General features: G+C 41.0%; 2 protein-coding genes across 2 annotated transcripts in view; one reads left to right on the top strand and one right to left on the bottom strand.

Moving 5' to 3' along the window:
- Nucleotides 1-23,888, bottom strand: part of LOC307120383 (SLAM family member 5-like) — a 61,807-nt gene that overhangs the window by 15,709 nt on the left and 22,210 nt on the right. The window lies entirely within an intron of this gene.
- LOC307120382 (uncharacterized protein) lies at nucleotides 1,558-22,639 on the top strand. Its single transcript, XM_079807400.1, has 5 exons — nucleotides 1,558-1,622; nucleotides 12,712-13,029; nucleotides 18,815-19,162; nucleotides 21,075-21,178; nucleotides 22,504-22,639. The coding sequence occupies exons 1-5, from the start codon at nucleotides 1,583-1,585 to the stop codon at nucleotides 22,516-22,518; spliced, it is 825 nt and encodes a 274-aa protein (XP_079663526.1). The 5' UTR covers nucleotides 1,558-1,582; the 3' UTR covers nucleotides 22,519-22,639.

Raw genomic sequence — 23,888 nt, 5'->3', positions numbered from 1 at the left:
AAAAGTCTCTGCGCTTAAAGGGATAGTTCACCCAAAAATGAAAATTCTGTCATCATTTACTCGCCCTCAAATTGTTCCAAACCTGTATGAGTTTCTTTGTTCTGCTGAACACAAAAGATTTTTCGAAGAACGTTTGTAACCAAGCTGAGAGAGCAACCATTAACTACCATAGTATTTTTCCCCTACTATGGTAGTCAATAGTTGCTCTATCTGCTTGGTTACAAACATTCTTCACTCTATCTTATTTTGTGTTCAGCGGAACAAAGAAACTCATACAGGTTTGGAACAACTTGAGGGTGAGTAAATGATGACAGAATTTTCATTTTTGATTGAACTATCCCTTTAAGACTTCATTACTCAAAGCTTTTCAACTCTAACATTGTGGCCACCATGTGGTCAAAACTATGAATAGCACCAACCAAACCTTTCTAACTGAACAAACTTCTTGAACACTTGTCCTTTTAATTTTATTACATTTTATTGTAAAGGGGGAAAAAAGCAACCGTCTAAGTGATTAATAAAGAAATTATCTCAAAGAATCAATCGCGATTTACTCCGAAAGAATGGAAGTGAAATGTGACAAGATGCCCCGTAGGTGAGGTACATTGTGACATGACAATCTGACAGCTTAAAGTGTTCTGATAAAAACAAAATATACAAGATCAAATAAAATATGTTGTCAATACAATTATCACCTTTTTCATATAAATATTTTTTTTAATTTTTACAACAAACACAATGCAAAAAGCTATATAGATCAAAAAATAAAAATAATAATGAATAATTTCTGAACATTTAACCCTGGCTCGTGTCTTCTGCTGATTAGATCAGCATTAAAAAACTATCTCAACTGTTAAATAACAGATATATAATTAGAATAATATCAGATTTGTCTAATTTTAAATAAACACAAAAAACAGAGATGAAAAATAAGCAAATTTACTTTTGCTAAGGTTAAATAAATCTTCAGTGATATCTTCCAAAGATTTTTTTAATTTTGGTGCAATTTTCTCTAGTGTTGATATCATCGACATATCAATGATAGAAAGTCGCCAATGAAGCATCTACGTACATATACATATCTATGGTTGATATGGCAACGAGTGGTCACTGCTGTGTGAAAACCCCCCAAAAATATGTATTATTAATCACACTAATTTAAATATGATTTATTATATTAATTATTATTATTTTATTTATTGATTATTTTATAGATTCAGCGAAAATAAAACATGGACAATTTAATTTGTATATTTCACTTGATTATATAATTAGTTGTAGCTGATTGTCAAACATGTAAATAATATCACTAATATTAGCATTTTTGCATCCACCGTTGGAAAGACGTTTAAAAAGAAATACGAATGTGTGAATATCGTGAATATGAAAGCACTACAGGAAAATAGCTTTAATCAACACCAGATCCAAGTTACCAGCAGATGGCAGTAATGCACTGCTCGCGAATGCGATTTGTCAAAGAAGAAGCAACCTCAGAAGCCACGCTACTTTCGTTTTCACTACATGCTAAAAAGCTCTTTAATTATACAAATACTTCATTATTTTTTTCGGTGGATATGTGAAAATGAAGGTCTTTGTGCTCTCATTGATATTCATTGTGTCTGGTAAGATATTTATTTCTACACATGCACTATCTCTCGCTTCGGTCACTGTAAACGATAAAAAACATGGCGTTGTGGGGCATTTGTGTTATTTTTCGTATTATTTTACTTTATACTCAAAATAAATTGGTTGTTTTAAACGATTACTGCAGCTGAGTGATTAAGATTATATTGTTATAGTCATCATGACCGGATTTATGCATAGTAGGCACTTATCAATATAGATCAGTGATAGAAGGCCTAGTGGTGGAGTTATGACGTCACTTTGTAGGCTAACCGGCAGTTAGCATCGCTCTGTGATCAACACAAGTTTATGAAACTTACACGTTTTGTCAATCAAGATAATTATCACAGATGAACACAACTTTTATTAATTGTGAAGCTTAAATGCAAAGAGTGTCTGCAGGTTTTACCAAGTCAAATTTAAGACTTTTCAAGACCTTTTAAAGACCATTATGAACTAAATTTAACTTATATCACGAAAAAAAAAAAAACATAAAGAAAATGCAGAATCACAAAATTACTTGCAAATTAATGTATTAAAATTGAACAACTTGCTAACTATATATATATATATATATATATATACATACATACTAGAGCCCGACTGATAAAGGATTTTTAAGGCCGATACGATACAAATATTTGGTGATTTAAAAATACGATATTCCGATATATCGGCCGATATATTATATTATATTATATATATATATATATATATATATTAGGGATGCCACAATTCTCAATATAATATTGAACCGTTCGGTATGGGCTTCACGGTTCAATACACGCCTGTGAATTGCGGTTTTTCGGTTTTGCATTTAATTAAGTATTTTTCTGCAAATTCTATAATTTGCCTCCATCCCAATATACTGAACAATGCGACATACATTCACATCACACGTTAGTGGTAGAGTTATACTCACGGAACTCTATAGTAATTCACAATCACGAAAGTTCATTATTTGCATGTGTTTTAAAGCCTTGCCGGCGTGTGCACGGTTTTAACATGCGCTTTTCCGAGCGCGCGCACTAAACGCTTGTCAAACACGTGATTACTGGACTAAGTCAAGACGACTGCGCTAATACTGTCAAATACACACAAGGTTAACATAAACACAGTCGGTTATGTCTAAAGTGAAAGTAAAATCGGTGTGTGTCTGATGCAGGGAGATGCACGGACGATGGGTATCTCGGGAGTCGGGACGGCACGTGCTGGTTCTCAGCGCCCCGCCCCAGTGCCTTTCTTTCCGGAAGTGCATCAGGAGCTCACGAAGTCGTGGACAGCACCCTACTGCGCTCGTTCACGATCAGCGAATTCCTCCGTCTTCACTACCCTCGATGGAGGCGCGGCTAAGGGTTACGTGGAGGTCCCTCCCCGGTTGCGATGCAACTGTGTCCTAAGACCGGCTCCGACTGGCGGGGCCATCCACGTCTCCCCTCCCGGGCGTGTAGGTTCTCGTCCAGCCTAACGGGCAAGACCTACACAGCCTGTGGAGAAGCCGCGTCTTCTCTGCATGCCATGGCGCTCCTGCAGGTCTACCAGGCCAAAGCGCTCAAGGAATTGCACGAGGGTAGTTCCGACCCAGGGGTTATGCAGGAACTGCGTACCGCAACGGACCTCGCCCTCCGGGCGACGAAAGTTGCCGCACGCACCCTGGGTCGGGCGATGTCCACTCTGGTGGTCCAGGAACGGCTGAACTTGGCAGATATGCGTGAGACCGACAAAGTGCGGTTCCTCAACGCCCCTGTCTGTCAGGCCGGCCTCTTCGGCGACGCCATCGAGAGCTTCGCCCAGCAGTTCTTGGTGGCACAGAAGCAGACGGAGGCCATCAAGAACATCCTGCCCCGGCGACCTGCTGCTGCCTCCACCCAGTCGCCGGCTGCACCTCCGCCTGCTCGTCGCCGAGGGTATCCCCCTGCGGCCGCCTCCGCCCCTGCTAAACCCGAGCAGCAGCCTTCACCATCGGGGAAGCAGGGTGCCGGCCGTAAGGGTGCCGCCCAACCCGTGTCGGGGCCTGCTAAGTCGGCAGGCAAGCACAAGGGCAAGCGGCCCTGACACGGGGAGCCCAGGGAGAAGAGGAGCTGCTCCAGGGGAGGTGGTGTCCGCACCCCTCCCCCCCCCGGAGGAGGACCGGGGGGGGAATGTCCCTCCGGGGTCCAGCGGTACCCACATTCTCAATAAAAGAGCAGTTTCCTCCCTCCCTGAGCTCCGAGAGGGACAGGTTGGCAGTGCGCGACGCCCCCGGGCCTTGCCACTCCTTTCCTTCCCTCTCACCCCTCGCCAGGGGGCAGCAGAGTGGGCACCGAGGACGCCCCCGGGCCTTCTCACCCACTCTCTGCCCCACCTGGAGTATTCAGTCAACACTCCGGGCCGCCTCCGGGCCTCCCGAGTCGGGTCTGAATACTCCACCTCGCTGCCTCACCCCGGGTACGTCTGTGGTGCCGTTGATCCCGCTTGTTCAGTCTCTGGGGGCCTAGCTAGGTCTCCCCAGGCCGCCTCGCTGGCTCATCCGTACCATCAGACTCGGCTATGTGATTCAATTCGCACGCCGGCCTCCCATGTTCAAGGGCATCCTCTTCACCTCCGTGCGGAGCAGCGATGCCCATGTCTTGCGGTCCGAGATCGATGTCCTGCTGGCGAAGGGCGCGGTCGAGCCGGTTCCTCCTGCCGATATGAGGTCGGGGTTCTACAGCCCCTACTTCATTGTACCCAAGAAAGGGGGTGGGTTAAGGCCAATCTTGGACCTGCGCATTCTGAATCGGGCCCTGCACAAGCTTCCGTTCAAAATGTTAACGCAGAAACGCATTTTCCAATGCATCCGTCCCCAAGATTGGTTCGCAGCGATCGACCTGAAGGATGCGTACTTTCATGTCTCTATCCTTCCTCGACACAGACCGTTCCTGCGCTTTGCGTTCGAGGGGAGGGCATATCAGTACAAAGTCTTGCCCTTCGGGCTGTCCCTGTCGCCTCGCGTCTTCACGAAGGTCGTCGAGGCAGCCATTGTTCCGCTCAGAGAACGCGGCGTTCGCTTACTCAACTATCTCGACGACTGGCTCATACTCGCCCAGTCTCGGGAGCAGTTGTGCGAACACAGGGACATGGTGCTCGGTCACCTCAGCCTGTTGGGACTTCGGGTCAACCGAGAGAAGAGCAAACTCTCCCCTGCGTAGAGGATCTCTTATCTCGGTATGGAGCTGGATTCGGTCAGCCGGACAGCGCGCCTCACTCCAGAGCGCGTCCGGTCAGTGTTGAACTGCTTGAATACGTTCAAAGGCAGGACAGCGGTCCCACTGAAATTATTTCAGAGGCTCCTGGGGCATATGGCATCTGCAGCCCCGGTAACGCCGCTCGGATTGCATATGAGACCGCTTCAACGCTGGTTGCACGACCGAGTCCCGAGATGGGCGTGGCAGAGCGGTCAGTACCGGGTCCTAGTTACTCCTTACTATCGCCAAACCTTCAGTCCGTGGTCAGACCCCTCGTTTTTCCGGGCCGGAGTGTCCCTAGAACAGGTGTCGAGGCATGCTGTGGTCTTCACGGATGCCTCATCCACGGGCTGGGGGGCCACGTACAACGGGCACGCAGTTTCGGGTCTGTGGACGGGGCCCCAACTGCGTTGGCATATCAATTGCCTAGAGTTACTGGCGGTACGTCTTGCCCTGGCCCGGTTCAAGAAACCGCTTCGGGGCAAGCACGTACTGGTCCGTTCGGACAGCACTGCGGTCGTTGCGTACATCAACCGTCAGGGTGGTCTACGCTCCCGTTGCATGCTCCGGCTCGCCAGCCATCTCCTCCTGTGGAGTCAGAAGTTTATGAGGTCACTTCGTGCCATTCACATCCCAGGTGCGCTGAACCAGACAGCCGACGAGCTCTCTCGCCAGTCGACACCCCCGGGCGAATGGCGACTCCACCCCCGGAGCGTCCAGCTGATATGGGACCACTTCGGAGTTGCACAGGTAGACCTGTTCGCTTCTCCGGACTCGACCCATTGCCAGTGGTACTACTCCCTGACCGGAGGTACCTTAGGCATAGATGCAATGGCGCACAGCTGGCCCCGGGACCTACGCAAGTATGCATTCCCCCCAGTGAGCCTTCTCGCACAGACACTGTGCAAGGTCAGGGAGGACGAGGAGCAGGTCTTGTTAGTTGTGCTAGGGCTGCTCGATTATGGAAAAAAATCATAATCACGATTATTTTGGTCAATATTGAAATCACGATTATGTAACACGATTATTTCACATGACATTGGGAATGTGTTGTATTTATTAAAAATACACCTTTCAACAATTCAATTGAAATTGTAACATTTGTTGTACTTTTGAACTATTAAAATAAATAATATAACATATATTCAAATCAAAGTATAAAAGTATTCACGTAAAAATGATAACCACAAATAAATAAGATCAACAATATGGTTCGGCTAGATATGCTTTTCAAGTACGTCTAACATTGGTTTTCAGGTACAGAAATGTATCAAATGTAAAATAACAATTGCATATTTGAAGATTAATTAAAGATTAATCCTATTAAACTTACAAAAGCTATTCAATCAAGAGCGGTGAGTGATGTCCTTGTCTTTTGTTGTTTGACATTAAACAGACAGCAGTAAAGGCTACAGCCTCTTTAAGACCTAATGATCGGATATGCGTCGTCTTTATCGACTGTATAAAGTTCACTTAAGGCATATACAGACTATTTCTGCTAGGATACTCATCAAGATGGACATGTTGACATACGTTTTGTGTGAGTTTGTCCGTTCAAGAGCAAGACTTGAAAGAGAACTCAATATTTGCGCGCTGAGAGACGTGTGCGCGCTCTCGGATGAGCGCACAGAGAAACATTTTCTCACAGCGCGCGCGGCTTCTCATTCGCGTCTTCTGGCACTAAACCCGGGTGATGAGGGGGAAAACGACTGGTCATATTCGAAAATATGGCAGCACTCGCATGCATTGAACAAAGTTTACAAAGAGAGAATTATTTGAAAAATATGAGGGGAAAAAAGGACGTTTACACGGCACCCCTGCTCTCGTCAGTTTTTGTTTCTTTATTAGATTGTCATAGGTCACTCTGTTTAATTTTCAAGTGGTTAAACAAATTCGTGATGTTCCCTTGCGTTGCAGCCACTACCATGTAGCAAATCTTGCACGTTGCATGTTTCTGCTCGTCGTCTGATTCCTCGAAGCCAAACTGTTCCCAGACAACGGAGTTGGTTTTGCCTTTTTTGCTCACCAAACGCTGCTGTAACTGCCCTCCTTCTGCCATCTTTACTCGCGCCGAGTATTTAAATTCCAGCGGATGATATGCACACGAGACTCGCTACCTGAGAGAGATTTGTGGCTTCGGGAGGAGCGGATGAGCGCGTGCACGTTTCATTCAGAACGCAAGACAAAATAAGAGTGTTCTTGCAAAACTGAACATGGCAAAATAATCGTTTTTTCTCGATTGTACTATTTTGGTGATCGTTGGGAGGCAAAATCGAAATCGAAATTCGATTAATTGCAACGCCCTAAGTTGTGCCCTACTGGCCCAACCGGACCTGGTTCCCAGAACTCACACTCCTCGCGACAGCCCCTCCCTGGCCGATCCCCCTGAGGAAGGACCTGCTTTCTCAGGGGCGGGGCACTCTATGGCACCCGCGTCCAGACCTCTGGAATCTCCATGTCTGGTCCCTGGACGGGACGCGGAGGTTCTAGGTGGCCTACCACAAGCAGTGGTAGACACCATCGCTTCAGCTAGAGCCTACGAGGCGCCTCTACTCTCTGAAGTGGAACCTGTTCGTCGAGTGGTGCTCTTCCCGCCGGGAAGACCCCCGAAAGTGTTCGATTAACGTTGTGCTTTCCTTCCTGCAGGATGGGTTGGATCGAAGGCTGTCTCCCTCCACCCTCAAAGTGTATGTCGCAGCAATAGCGGCGTATCACGATGCAGTAGATGGTAAATCCTTAGGTAAGCACGACTTAATCGTCAGGTTCCTCAGAGGTGCGAGGAGACTAAATCCTCCTCGTTCTACCTCGATACCCTCTTGGGACTTAGCCCTGGTGCTCAGAGCACTTCAGGGTCCCCCATTTGAGCCTTTGCAGTCTGTTGAGCTAAAAATCCTGTCCATGAAGACAGTTCTCCTGATTGCATTGGCTTCAATCAAGAGGGTAGGGGACCTGCATGCACTCTCGGTCGACGAATCGTGCCTAGAATTCGGGCCGGCCAACTCTCACGTTGTCCTGAGACCCCGGCCTGGATACGTGCCCAAGGTTCCTACCACTCCCTTTCGGGACCAGGTGGTGAACCTGCAAGCGCTGCCTTCGGAGGAGGCAGACCCAGCCCTAGCTTTGTTGTGTCCCGTCCGCGCTCTTCGCGCTTACGTTGACCGGACTCAGAGCTTCAGATCCTCACAGCAGCTCTTCATCTGTTACGGAGGCCAGCAGAAGGGAAAGGCTGTCTCCAAGCAGAGGTTGGCCCACTGGATAGTGGATGCCATTGTCTTGGCTTACCAGTCCCAAGACGTACCTTGCCCGTTCGGGTTGCGAGCACACTCAACAAGGAGTGTTGCTTCTTCCTGGGCGTTGGCTCAAGGCGCCTCGCTGACAGATATATGTAGAGCTGCGGGCTGGGCGACACCTAACACGTTCGCTAGATTTTATAGCCTCCGTGTAGAGCCGGTATCTTCCCGCATTCTCGCCCCCAGTGGCCAGCAGCGCTAAGTGCCCGTTCTAGTGTCGGCTTGCATATGCCACTCCCGCCCTCTGGGCCGGATACGTGCGTCTATTTGCTCCAGTCGTGTTCCCCGAAATTCGGCTAACCCTGTGAGTTCCTCCGTCACCCCTTCGGTGTCAGACGTGGCAGCCGTCTGATGCCAGGCCTGCACCCGTATGCTTGTGGAACGTGTGTGTAGGCTGGGTTCCATATGTTGCGGTCCCCTCAAGGCTACCCCATATGTGTATTTTCCACGGTACCAGCTACCCTACTCGGCTAGCCCCGTGTCTTTCCCTCGACAGAGCTTCCTCTGTCGTCTCTGGGTGTGTTCTTCCCCCCTGGAACCAGGTTGGGTCCACTCCAGAGACTGCCATTTGTTGCACTACCCTGTTAGGTTAGTCCTTATGTGTATTCCACCTCTCCTTCCATTGAAGGATGTGGTCCGCAGCGTACCATCTCCCGAGACGGGCACGCTTTCCCAGCATTATCCAATAGTCACGCTGAGGGGGTCTTGCAGGAACAGCAGTGACTGTCCTTCCCTGCCCGGATCCCTGACTCCCACTCTAACATAGGAGTGGTCCAGCGAGCTCAGGCAGGACGCTGGAAGGGCCAGCCTCCTGGCGTGTTGGTAGGGATCCCAATTCGTCGGTCAGTTCCGACGTACGTCGAACGTGACCGACTGAAAGGGAACGTCTCGGTTACGTATGTAACCCTCGTTCCCTGAAGGAGGGAACGGAGACGTACGTCCCGTCGCCAGGTGCTGTGCTTCAGCTGAAGGCCCGAGCCACTTATCTCGGCTCCTCAGTTGAAAACGGTATGCGGCACTTCCACTTCCTTATTTATACCCGCAAACGCGGGGCGGTGCGTGGAATGCGTGATCGCATGCCAATGTTCATTGGCTCGTTTTAATTACTCGAAGTAGGTCGGTCTCTGAAAACAGATCCCAATTCGTTGGTCAGTTCCGACGTACGTCTCCGTTCCCTCCTTCAGGGAACGAGGGTTACATACGTAACCGAGACGATATATATATATTTGATGTGAAAATCATACTAACAATATAAGTGCACCTCAGGAAACATTATAAAATAATCGAAAATGCCATGCCATGGGACCTTTAAAAATTAACATCTTTCTCTCTTTTGACTGCCTTTATCAATTGCACTCTATTTTGTCCCTCTTTTTGAAAGTTGTGAAATCACTATTGTGGAGTTTTTCTTTTGCTAGTTGAGCAAATGGGGACACAAAAAATATATTTAATGGATTCTCTCATTCACCGCTATAAAAGTTAACCCAACTATGACGACTTCCGATTTGAGAAACCAAGAAATGTGAAAAGGGTCTATAGGACATCTAAACACTTGATCATTTAACTCCACTTTTAGACATACACCCGCAAACTTCCCTAAGTACTTCCCCTGCCATTTTGAAGTTTATTCAACTTCAAGTGGGCAAGGGAAGTTTATTTGATCAGAACCTCGACTCCTCGATTTTGAGTGAGTGAGTCCATTTCGAAGGCTGTGTCCTCTGGAGGTCACAGTTGTCGGCCGCATACAGTTGGATTCAAAATAAAAGCAGTCCAACATCACTAACCAGATCAGTCACGGTTTTTGGTAGAAATTATATTTCTACATGGCAAATATTTTACTAGTAGGTGTAGTAGAGTAATAGAAAACCAACAGACCCAGCAGTCATGACATGCATGCTGCTGATTTTGTGTAATTGAATCATCATTTGAAAAGGGGCGTGTTCAAAAAAATTGCAGTGTGGAGTCCAATTAGTGATCAATTAGAGGTTATTTATTCTGTGAAGAAACTGGTGTCAAAAAAGTGGCCCTTATTTAAGGACAAAGGCAGCAAATGTTGTACTGTGCATTTCTCTCTGAAAATCTGAGTAAAATGGGTCGTTCCAGACATTGTTCAGAAGAACAGCGTACTTTGATTAAAACGTTGCTTAGAGAGGGGAAAACAAATAAAAAAAGTGCAGAAAATGATAGGCTGCTCAGCTAAAATGATATCAAATGCTTTAAAATGGCAACCAAAACCAGAAAGACGTGGAAGAAAGCGGAAAACAGCCAAAATGGCAAAGATCAGCTCGAGGGTTGATCAAAGAAAATCTAAAGTTACCTGTGAGTACTGTAACAATTAGACAACACCTACGTGAAGCCAAGCTATCGGCAAGAAGCCCCTCAAAGTCCCATTGTTGAAGTGCAAGCATCATGATATGGGGATGTTTCTCATACTATGGTGTTGGGCCTATTTATCGCGTTCCAGGGATCATGGATCAGTTTGAGTATGTCGAAGAGGAAATGCCCTTGAAATGGGTGTTTCAACAAGACAACGACCCCAAACACATGTTATAACACATGTTATAAAAAACATTTTAGTGGAACTGAAGGGTGATCGCTGTCATGCGGTGAATCTAGGCAAATCGTGGAACAGCTGCTCGTCCGTGCAGTCTTGTGCAGCCGCTCTCAAGAAACTGCACCGGCTGTATTAGCCGACTGCTCTCGAATCGCTTTCACGGTACTTTGATGCCATACGTCACTGTCACATGGCGTCCGCGGACCAAATTTCTAACCGGCACGCACTGCTTCAAGTCAGTCGCCGTCGGTCTGTGCATCACTGCATCAAGTCGAACAAGCCTAATATGTACTCTTCAGGCAGATCTATAGACCTCGATGCAACACTTGTGATGTCACAGCAGATTGCGCTTAATTTACCCTCTCTGTAACGCAGCTGTCGACACTGTAATCAGTGCCGCCACTCTGAAAATGCTCTCTCTACCCCCCCCCCCCCCCCCCCCCCCTTTAAGCACTACATAATTAGCGAACGCCGCCACCGTGGGCATCATAAAGTGATTGTGTATAGGTCATCAAAACGGCCAGCGGCGGTACCGACTGTAATTACTTTTGTTTTAACTTTTTTTTTTCTTAAAGGGTTAGTTCACCCAAAAATGAAAATTCTGTCATTAATTACTTACCCTCATGTTGTTCGACACCCATAAGACCTCCGTTCATCTTCGGAACAGAAATTAAGATATTTTAGTTGAAATCTGAGGGCTCTGAAAGTCCTCCATTGGCTCAGTGGCACCCTTCACTCTCAAGACCCTTAAAAGGTACTAAAGACGTCGTTACAAAGTCCATATCACTACAGTGGTTCTAAAATAACTTTATGAATCGGCGACAATAGTTTTTGTGCGCAAAAAAACCCTATATAACGACTTACATAGTGATGACGATTTCAAAACAAAGCATCATGAAGCTTCGAAGCGTTATGAATCACTGAGTCGATTCAGCGGTTTGAATCGCCAAATTTCAGCAGTTTGGCGGTTTGACACGCGATCCGAATCATCATTCGGCTCAGTGATTCATAACGCTTCGAAGCTTCATGATTCACTTTCAGAGCCCTCAGATTTCAACTAAAATATCTTAAAGGGTTAGTTCACCCAAAAATGAAAATAAAGTCAGTAATTACTCACCCTCATGTTGTTCCAACCATGTAAGACCTTCGTTCATCTTCGGAACATAATTTAGTATATTTTTGATGAATTCTGAGAGCTGTCTCACTCCTCCATAGGCTTTCAGAGGGAATGAAACTTGATGGCCCAGAATAGTAAGTAAAAACGTAATTTAAGGAGTCCAAATGACTACAGTGGCTCTGTATTAAGTCTATCATGCGACGAAAATACTCATTTTATACTCAAACGCCGTAATCTCAGTTCTCGCGCATGCGTCGTGGCACTCCTGCGAACTCTCGTCAGAGGCTCAAATTGAACAACAATAATAGTGGGATAAAGTCGTTATTTTTGTTGTTTTTCCGCTCAAAAAGTATTTTCGTCGCATGATAGACTTAATACAGAGCCACTGTAGTCATTTGGACTCCTTTAATGACGTTTTTACTTACTATTCTGGGCCATCAAGTTTCATTCCCTCTGAAAGCCTATGGAGGAGTGAGACAGCTCTCAGATTTCATCAAAAATATACTAAATTATGTTCCGAAGATGAACGAAGGTCTTACATGGTTGGAACAACATGAGGGTGAGTAATTACTGACTTTATTTTCATTTTTGGGTGAACTAACCCTTTAATTTCTGTTCCGAAGATGAACGGAGGTCTGACGGGTGTCGAACGACATGAGGGTAAGTAATTAATGACAGAATTTTCATTTTTGGGTGAACTAACCCTTTAAGGATTAAGCTTGAGTAATATAGGCCTATTATAGCTGCATTTTACATTATGATTTCCAGTGTGCAATGAAACATGAATGTGCAAATCATATATCCAGACATATTTCTCTGCTCACAATCTTTATGATCTGTAGAAAAACATTTCACAGCACTTTCCAGTTTGTCACACTATTACAGATGTGATTTATTATTAACTGTTAATTTCTTCTTTAGGTGGTTCTGATCCTGTAATAGAGACCGTGTCAGTGAAGGAGGGAGATTCACTCACTCTACAGACTGATGTCACAACAAACCAACAAGGGAGAATTAAATGGTATTTTAATGACAATCGTATAGCTCAAATGTATGGAGATCTCAGTACTGCCTGTACAGATGTTCAGTGTAATGAAGGTACTGAGAGATTCAGAGACAGACTGAAGCTGGATCATCAGACTGGATCTCTGACCATCACAAACATCACAAACACAGACTCTGGACTCTATGAACTACAGATCAACAGCAGCATTAAAAGCTTCATAGTTACAGTCACTAGTGAGTATTATTGAGTTATTCAGTGCCTTTTCCCTACAGTTTTAGAATACAGTTCAGTATTTTTTTTTTTTTATAGGGGCCTGTTTGAAAAAGTGAGCTTTGGCTCAGTATTAAAATATAATTGAGATCATCTCTATTACCTTAGCATAAATGTCTAAATGAAACGCTTTTAACAAAACCACATGGTGTTCACACAAGTTATATTAAAGGAATAGTTCACACAAAATATATATTTACTTGCTCTCACGTTGGTCCAAACCCATAAGACTTTTGTTCATATTCAAAACACAAATTTGAGAGATTTCTAACCTGGATGCCAGCCTAATTTAGCCCCGCCCACAACATTTGAGGTCAGGGAGTTCGGTCTGGACTTGATCCGTTGTGGCGCTTGGGTTGAATTCGTTTGAATCTGAGTATGACGACCTCAGGCTAAAGTACTCTGTGTATTGTTATTTATTTTTAAATTATTTTTACAACACTGGCAAAGATCAATTACAATTTCTTTTTCTTCTTCTTCTTTTTCTTTTTCTTCTTCTTCTTCTTCTTCTTCTAGCGTGTGCAGTTGAGGTCTCTTGACAACTGTGCGTTTTTTTATTTATTTGTATTAAACATTACAAAACATCACAGTATTAAAGCAGTACAGATAGACATCTATGCATTAGTGATGTGTCGTTCATGAAGGATTTGTTCTTTTTTTAACTAATATTTAATGACTCAGAAACAACGAGTTGTTTCAGACAGTGTTCCCGCGGGGTCTTAAAAAGTGTCAAGGCTAAAATTTCAAAATCTAAATTTTAGGCCTTAAAAAGTCATAAATTAGCTGAAGTATTGAGTTCTAGGTCTTAAATAATTGTAAACTGGTCTTAATTTTCTAACGTCCATGTAACTGAGGTCCATGCTACCTCTATTGCTCAATGAAATGTTCCCGCAGCGCTTTAGTGTGTGTGTTTATTCCGGGGTGTTGTAGTTCTTTCTTTAGCTAGTCCAACTACAGTTCGCTGTATTACAACTACAAATGAGACCAACATGCATCTTATATTGCAGCCAATCAGCTTTTGTGTTATTGGCAAGAGTCTCTTTCGGATTGTACCACAGGCACATCAAACGGATTTTATTCTTCAGCTAACAGTTCTCCAGTTCTTCGATCGTGAAAGCAAAGGAAAATCTTTCTCACCTGACATTTCGTATAATGACCAAATAAAAGCATGATATGCCTGATACTGATAGCACTAAAAAAAAACACAAACTCAGTTTGTTACTGTCCGATGTCAGACTGACTGGATTCTGTGCACGTGTTTGCCGCCTGTCGGCGCTCGTGCGAAACTGCGAATGTGTTCTATTTCTAGGCTTATTGGGGGGGGGGGGGGGGGGGGGGGCTTTGGGTGCTTGAGCCCCTGCCCTTTTTCAAAATGAATCAAAAGTGCCCCTCTCAGACAAATATCAATGATAATATCATGGTCAATAAAACTAAATAAATGTGATTATTATAACATGGCAATGTATACAATAGTAACGAACGGCTCAAAAGTCGGACAATTTCTGTTGAGGCGTTGCCATAACGCGTTGCTATGGGTTGCGTGCGTTTTGATTGACAGCTGATTTTCCACTGTTCGGAAACGACTCTCGAGCCAAATATGGTCCTTTCAGAGAGTGTGTGGCCTCACGGGAAAAAAGTAAACCAATAATTTTTTTTTTCATCCATAATCAGAGCTAATGTGTTGATTTAATTACACATCTATATATTATATATTTTAAAGTATTACACAATGCCCGTTTGTTAGTGTATAATACACCAACCAATCGTGATCTGGCAAAGCACGTTCAAATTCCATTGGGCATGTGGAGCGGTAATTTTCTGTTCTTATTCATAAATCGGTTGAAAATTACATGGACAGACGAACTAACGTTTGTGGAACAATTTCCTGTGGTTTGTCTCATTTTATTAATTGCATCACTGACAAAATGGATTTTAACTGACAACAAACAAATCACTGTACAAAACCACAGCAGCAACAGTCGCATTAATGGTAAGTGTTAAATTCACTTGTATTTATGCATATTGATACACCGTTTACTATTTCATGAAACTATCAAAGTTAACAAAACCCAAGTGCCACCGGCACCTACAGGTTACGTGAAAGGACTTTATTATATTAACGTTAACGTTTTTTTATATTATGCAGCATTATGAAAGAAGTCTCTTATGTTCTTCAAGCCTGCATTTATTTGATAAAAACAGCAATATTGTGAAATATTATTAAAATAATGGTTTTCTATTTTAAAATAATTTAAAATATAATTTATTCCTGTGATCACAGCTGGATTTTCAGCATAGTGTCACATGATCATTCAGAAATCATTCTAATATGAGGATTTCATGTCAATGATGGAAACTGTCATACTCTTTTCAAGATTGTTGGATTAATAAAAAGTTAAAAAGAACATAATGTAATAACATTTCACAATATTAGGCTACTTTTTTTCTGTATTTTTGATTAAATAAATGCAGGCTTGATGAGCATAAGGATATATATATATATAAATATATATATATATATATATATATATATATATATATATATATATATATATATATATATAATATATAATATATAATATATAATATATATATATATATATATATATATATATATAATATAATATATCTAGCACTGATAAAAGGTGTTGTCGCCTCACATCACTTGTTGGGGCAAAAAAGGTGTGCTTGAACACACCGAAAAGGACTAAAGGCGACTCAACTAGAATGTGTGTTCTGTTAGTAAAAAGGTGTTTACAAACTGGAGCGAACTTTTCCAGAAAGTTGTAACGTGAAGCTGTTTCGAACTCCCAAAATTAACTTCAAATGAAGCTCGTTTTGGCCTGAATTTGTTCGAAATGACGTCACTTCAGTAATTTCTTCATTTTAACTTGAAGTATATTGGGTCCTTTAGAAGACTGAAACTAGTCTCATCTTGACCTGCTTGATTTGTGAATTGTTTTCATGGCAAAGCTCTTTTCTATAAAGCCCTTGGTAAGTCCGCTAGTCAGGAATGTGCCAAATAGGTTTAATGTCCATTTCCAATGAATACGCAGACCACATTAATGCATAAATCACCTGTTTTAGATTGAACCTGATTTGTGAATCACATTTTATTTCACACTGCTTCATCCTATATTTCTTGTGTAATAATGACATGGTCTGTTTACCCTTCCTTGAGTCCTTAACTTCACTATTGAGATTTGTCAAATCTTTAACCCTTCCCTGAGTGCAGAACTTTGAGAAAACTTTCTATTGTGACAGTTTTGATCAGTTAGCCCTTCCCTGAATATGCTTGTTAACCATACTGATTTGTGAAATCTTTCAAATTTGAAATTTATATTTTAGTAGATTTGGCTGTGGAAATCTTCTAAAAAAATGCATTGTCTTCTTTATAATCCTTTGTGATATAGATGTGAGAATGACATTTTATAATACAAAAAAAAAAAACATAAAAAAAAAAAATACAAAAATTGTCTGAAAATACAAAATTAAAGCAGTGATACCAGATGCAAAAAGATGACAGTGACACTGCTGTAGCTATCACTGTCATCACAATTTCACATGAAGTAATAATTTTGTGGATTCACTTCTGAATCTTTGCAGTGTATACATTATTATTATTATTATTATTATTATTATTATTATTATTAGGGGCCAAGCACCGAAGGTGCGAAGGCACCTATTGAAACCGTTCCCGTTCTTATTATTATTATTCCTCCGATTCTTCTTCTTCCGCCACGAAGTCTATGGCAGCCCATAGAACCGTATGGTAAAAAGTTGTGAAATTTGGCACACTCATAGAGGACAGTCTGAAAAGTCACCATAGCAAATTTGGAGTCTCTAACTCAATCCCTCTAGCGCCACCATCAGTCCAAAATTTGACTCATGTTTATGCTAATAACTTTTGAACCATAAGGGCTAGAAACAAAATTCAAGACGATTCGATTGCACCCTATGCCGTCATTTTCCGTCATAAAGATTTTCCCGCCATTTTTAATTTTCCGAAAAACCTACTTTTACGAACTCGTCCTAGACGGTTCATCTGATTTGCACGAAAATTGAACCAGATTATCTTCAGACCATGCTGACAAAAAATCTTGCAAATCAAGTTGATTCGTCAAATCATTTGCGATAAACGCGCAAACAAATTTTACGTAGCGGTTGCAAAAACACACTTAAGGCAATATCTCCGCAACGCTTTATCGTATTCAAACCAAACTTGGTACATGTCATCACAAGCATGACTTGAGGCAACATACAGCGTTTCGGCGCAGCGCCACCTACTGGTCCGGAGATACGAAAAATTGCTATTTTTGCTTATAACTTCTGAACTGTTTGTCCAAAAATCATAAAAGTGGTCTCGTTACATTCAGGACGGCATGCCGAGTCGTCTGATATTCAATTTTACCATATCGGCCATTTTGGCTGTCGGCCATTTTGAATTATTATGTGCTAAAATGCTGTATTTTATGAACACATGAACGGATTGTTACGAAACTCGGTTTGGGTCATCAACACGGTGCCCTGAATGAGCCCAAGAAGTTTCGAAACAGCGCCACCTAGTGGAGAATTTTTTTTTTCAAATGCTTATAACTTTAGGTGAGATTGACTTATTTTCATGAGAGTAACTTTTTTTGTCTCCTGAATCCTCGCCGAGTCCAACGATACCAGACTTGCCAGGTTTCGGCGTATTATTTGTGCAGCGTTGTAATTTAGCACTTTAAAAACATTAGCTGATATCTTCGAAACCGCTAGTCCGATCGAGACGAAACCAGCATCAGAAGTTCGGAAACATAGGTCGATAGCTATACAATAATGCCCAAATGTCAAAATATTGATAGTAAGGGGGTGTAAAATCCAATCAAAGTCAGGTGTCAGTCATTTTTCATGTGTTTTTTCATATAAATGTATATAACTCCAAAACTAAACAAGATATTTTCACCAAAATTGACACAGACATGTATGGGCTCACTCCAAGGACACATAAAAAAAATGATAGGATTGTGCCACTTGGTGGCGCTATAATAGAACAAAACATGAAATTCCCATTGACTACAATGCAGTATTGTGATATAAAATGCTATGCTTCACAAATGAATTGGTGTATCATTACGAAACTTGAAATTGGCCATCAGCACCATGCCTTTAAGCTGCTTAAACGGTTTCAAAACAGCACCGCCATGTGGTCCATACTTATAATGAAAAGGCCTCTTGAGGCTATATCTCTGCAATGACATATTGACACTATATTGACACCCTGCTTTGATATATTGACACCAATCTTTGTATGTGTCATTGTTCCCTTATTCTGACCACATCACATCAATTTCGTAACTGTGCCACCTATTGGTTGAAAGTGATAAATCATTAAATCATTATTATCGACTGTATTTATCATTTTACAGCTATTTTGCCTAAAATCACCTTAATAGGTCTTTAATTGCTCATTGCTGCCGTTGATCTGACATTGCCAGCATTTTTGGCATGTCTTGTCTTCTTCTTTGCGCTTGGCCCCGATAATGGCTGCTTGCAGCTATATTTATTATTATTATTATTATTATTATTATTATTATTATTATTTATATAGAGTTATATACAGAAATTAAGCAAACATTACTTGCATTATAATCAATGAAACTCACCATGATGCATAATGAATCGTTTTATTTGTGTCTCCACATTGTTTGATATAATCAGAAGCTATAATTGTCATTACATTTTTTTAATCTGTTGATTTGGTTTCAGGTGTTCCTGAATTAGATAAAATGAAGAGAAAGTCAGTGAAGGAGGGAGAATCTGTTACTTTAGATCCCGAAGAAATTAAATACCCAAATTATGTGATGACGTGGTATTTTAATGAGATTCTTATTGCTGAAATCACTGGAGATCAGAGTCAGATCTGTACAGATGATCAGTGTAAAGAGATATTCAGAGACAGACTGAAAATGAATCAGACTGGATCTCTGACCATCACAAACACCAGAAACACAGACTCTGGACTTTATGAACTGAAGATCATCAGCAGCAGCATTGGTCGTCGTTGCCGCAGCATCAGCATCACCAATGTGAAGAGCTTCAGTGTTACTGTTATTGGTGAGTATAAGTGAATTTTCTTAAGGCATTTTAAAATGTTTTCAACATTTTTAAAGGTCCCATGGCATGGCATTTTTCTATTATTTTATAATGTTTCCTGAGGTGCACTTACATTGTTAGTATGATTTTTACATCAAAAAATGTCATAATTTAGAAATAAAATGCATTTTTTCTATACTGTTATTACCCCTCTGGCTTGAATGCTCTGTTTCAAGGGGCGTGTCTGCTGTGAGACTTCACTGAAAACGCCCACTGTTGTGATTGGCTGACATCTTTGCATTTGAAATGAGTGTTAGATTATGTTGCGGAGGGGGCGTGGTTTAGCAAGGCACTGCATGCATGAGAGAGAGAGACTGACTGGGCACTCGTGAACCATGGAGAGCTGGAGGAAGTTTTATTGTAACAAACTTCATTGTAATATATCTTTATAATTTGTTTTTGTGTACATTTTTGACATTTCTGAGCGTTTAAATAGGTTTTAGGTCTGTATTATCTGTGTAAATAAGTAGGGACTTTTATTTTGTCGGGTGTTGCAGTCTACGGAGCGATATGAAAAAAGAGGGAGCGCTCATGAGAGCTTGCGGTTCATCATTCAGTGGGTTTAAGCAGATTTAAAGTTTACAGTTTGTTTAGCACCCCCCGAAAAGACAATAGGTGTGTATGTTTACTGTCATTTGTAATGAGGATTTTTTATGTATTTCGCTGTATTGTTTGTTATTGATAATGCTATGGAGAGAGAGTTTGTGTACGAGGTGTTTATGCGCACTTCTTTGTTTTTTGTTCAGCTCTTACGGTGATTTTTGGAGATAAACGGTTTCAATAAACTCCTGAAACTTCAGTAAAGTCTAGCCATCATTCAGACGGGGTCCGCTACATTTATTGTAACGTAACGAGTTGTTGAGAGTGCTGTGCTGCGTTCTGAATAGTTCTGAATAAACAGTCCCAGTCACGTAGACTCTCTGTCTTCCACCTTTGTAACACATGTAATGTACCATTACAGCCGTCGAGAGGAACGAATCATCAAAGTGTGGATTATAGCATTATTTTATGATCTATTCCTATCACATGAAAACCTGCAGTGATGAGCATTGAGTACACAGGCAGTCTGTTGATCGCGTGAATGCAGTGATCTCGTCATTGCAACGCGTTTTCTCTCACAAAATGCTTTCACCACAACGAACAGCAAACACAATATCGACAGGAATACAGTAAGAGCTTTGTGCAGCATAACAGCGTCATACATTATAACGGCAGTTTGGGCAAGTGTGCAGATACTCTCGCGACGTGTGATTGACAGCTTCGGACATTATAAACAGAGTGTTCTTTGATCGCTCTCTGTAGTTTAATCACTTAAATAACGGATTTGTTTCATGCTACTAACAGAAACGATCGTTTTAGTCACTGGCTTGATTCACTGATGCATTACGCTTAGGGCATCAAGACGGCGATCATTAAACGATCTAGAAAGAAAGTCTGAGTGAACTTGAATGATTAGCTACACATCAGAAATCACTGATTACAGATCAGGCATTAATGAACACTGTTACTCACTGTTTGTCGCGGTGCTGTCGATATCGTAAAGTCTGTTTGTAAAGCCTGTGCTGACATAAACTGAATCCATTTTCTCCGAGTGCTCTGGGCGCGCAAAGCAGAGGAAAGGGGAGGTAACCTTTCCTGGTATGACGACATAACAGGAAAATTCAAGATCAGCTCGTCTGAGCTGTCATTTTCTCAAAGGCAGAGAAAGACAGCCAGAACTCTGTTTACATCCATCAAAATTTCTAGCCACTTGGGGACAATATTCAGGCTAGGGGAACTCATATTAATGTAAAAAGAAACTCATAAAATGAAATTTTCATGCAATGGGACCTTTAAATCTAGTAGTAATTTCTGTTCCTTTTTATCTGCCCAGGTTCAGGTCCGTCTTCAGGTGCTGTAGCAGCAATGGCTGTTGTTGTTCTGCTGGTGTTTGCAGCTCTAACTGCTGCTGTGGTCTATAGACTAGCAAGACAGAATGTAAGTGTTACATACAGCTGATTTAACAAAAAATGTGTGATGTATTGTGCAAAGTAAACATTTAAAAGAACAGTGATATGAATACATTGATATATTATTTGTAAGCAATTATAATTATTTCTATTAAATAATTAACAGATGGTGTTGCAACACATCTAAGATCAGGATGGAATGTAAATGTACATTGCAAAATGTCTTTTTTTAATTTATTTTTTTATCATGCAAACGAAGTTCACAGGTTAAAGACAACATAAACTCTAATTATCTCCCAAATAAAAAATATGAAAAAATTTGGGCAACTTTATTCAAATAGCTAGTAAGGAATTCAATAACCAGTGCTAGTTATTTATACTTACCAGCAGTGTTGGGGGAAACGCATTACAAGTAACTTGAGTTACGTAATAATATTACTTTTTCAAGTAACTAGTTAAGTAACGCATTACTTTTCAAATTTACAACAAAATATCTGAGTTACTTTTTCACATTTATTTGACTGACAGCTCTCCTGCCCCCATGTTGTGAAAAATAAGGCGTTGTGTGTGAACATGATGGTTATTGTAGTTCTAGACTAAATGTGAGCATTTATTTATCTCACTTGCACAATAAAGATTCTGTACTCCTCAAAATGAATAAAATCAGTCAAATGCTAAATCAGAGTACTCAAACCTCAAATATATAAATGTTAAATAGAACAAATATTTGTATGCATTTAATCTACCTTCATTGACCAATGTCGTGCTGCTGACCTTTGATGATTCAGTTAAGCCATGAGCAAAAATTACTAGATTTTTTGTTTTTATTGGTAAAACGTTTTTCTCCTGCGTCCTATTCTTCCATTATCCAGAATGGCAGCACATTTATACCTCAGCCTGAGGCCTATTATTTCAATTTTGGTATGAAGAGGTCTTTACATTTGCACAAAAAAGGACTTTTTTTGCTATTAAAAAACAAAACTAAAAAGCAAGCCCAGCCCAGGTGAGAAAAAGTAACGCAAAAGTAACGCAAAAGTAACGTAACGCATTACTTTTCTTAAAAAGTAACCAAGTAACTCAATTAGTTATTTTTTAAGGGAGTAATGCATTACTTTTCAAAGTAACTTTCCCCAACACTGCTTACCAGTATAATATTTCAAGCATTTTAGATTATCCATGTGAATTTTTAACATCAAAATGTAAATGTTCAGTGAAAAAACAAAAGTATTATTGTCTTTCTGAATAGTCTGTGATATTTAAATTACAATATATAACAGTATAAATTTTGTGCGTTTGTGAAACATCCATCCTGTTCATTTCTTTTACCTTCTGTGAATCTGTGTTTTCTTACAGGAGGATGTGATCTGAAGAAGACTCAACTGAGGGGCTGGGCGACATGGACAAAATATATCTGCATTTCCTCTGATTTGGATAAAATAAGGCTAATTTTATTTATTTAAAGCTGCAAACCTGCAAGCAAAATATTAGACTGGACAGAAATTAAAATCTACAGGTAAAGCTAATACACACAAAATACACTTATTAAATATGATCTGGTCAGAGGTCAGATCAAGTCAAGTCACCTTTATTTATATAGTACTTTTTACAATGAAGAAAACAGTGATGTCATCAGCTCATTTCAATAATCATATGTTAATGCGGGTGGATCAGTAATATAGTTATTATAAATGTAATATAATAATTTATAATATAAAAAAATATATATATATTTTTAGTGTCCCCAACTGAGCATGCCACAAGCCAAAGGCAATGGTGGTAAGGAACCAAAACTCCATCATCAATAGTAATTATAGCCTACTTTTGATTACCCCATTACAACACAGGTACTGCTATCATAAAACTTTACTTTAAAATTCTACAAATGGCACATTTAATGTCCAACAAATATTGTAGCAAAATTTAGCTATATTTTAGTCAGAAATACAAATGCAAGTTATGCACGGGAAAAAAAATGCATTATTCAAATGCATTATTAAGCACAGACTATATGTCAGCACACGCATACAGAGCACCTGACGGCTCTCTGCATTAAGTTATTTTGAAGCTATTAATATAAAGGTTGTCTTATGTTTAGGACAAATTGGATAATGCACTTTCCCCGCAGCAGCTCACATGGTCCTCTGCTTTTTTTTCATATACGCTCATATATAACATCAAACTGCTTTATTTTGATATTAATGGTAATGCCTCATCTTATATTGTTTATAAAAATATTAATGGAACATTTCCTGATCGGCTGAGACTAAAGCCTCAGTCACACCACTAACAACATGCAGTGACAAGTGACATGATGACTGCCGACTAGGCATGTGCCGGTATCAAATTTTCATGTTGCGATTAATTGCTGAAGCTTTTATCACGGTATACGGTATTATCACGATATTTAAAAAAAGTTGCAAAAAAAGTGTTGTCATACTATAACAGGTTTAAAAACTTTCTTATAACAAAAGAACCAAACATTTAAATACAATAAAGCAATACACAAAAATGTATAAAGTAAACAAATATTTGAAACAGATTAAAGTGCTAAAGAATTATAAAGAACAATAGGTAACACTTTACAATAATGTCTCGCCAGTTAATGCATTAACATTAACAAAGAGCGAATAGCTACATTTTTACAGAAGTTATTCTTCTTTGATAATGTTAGTTTAAAAAAGCAACTGTTAGTGTAAGCTCAGGTCCATTAAATAATACAGTTACAACTTTTGATTTTA

The sequence above is a fragment of the Gobio gobio genome (assembly GCF_949357685.1).
Source record: "Gobio gobio genome assembly, chromosome: 24".
NCBI lineage: Eukaryota > Metazoa > Chordata > Actinopteri > Cypriniformes > Gobionidae > Gobio > Gobio gobio.
The sequence above is the reverse complement of the archived record's forward strand: the minus strand, read 5'-3'. Positions and strand labels throughout refer to the sequence as shown.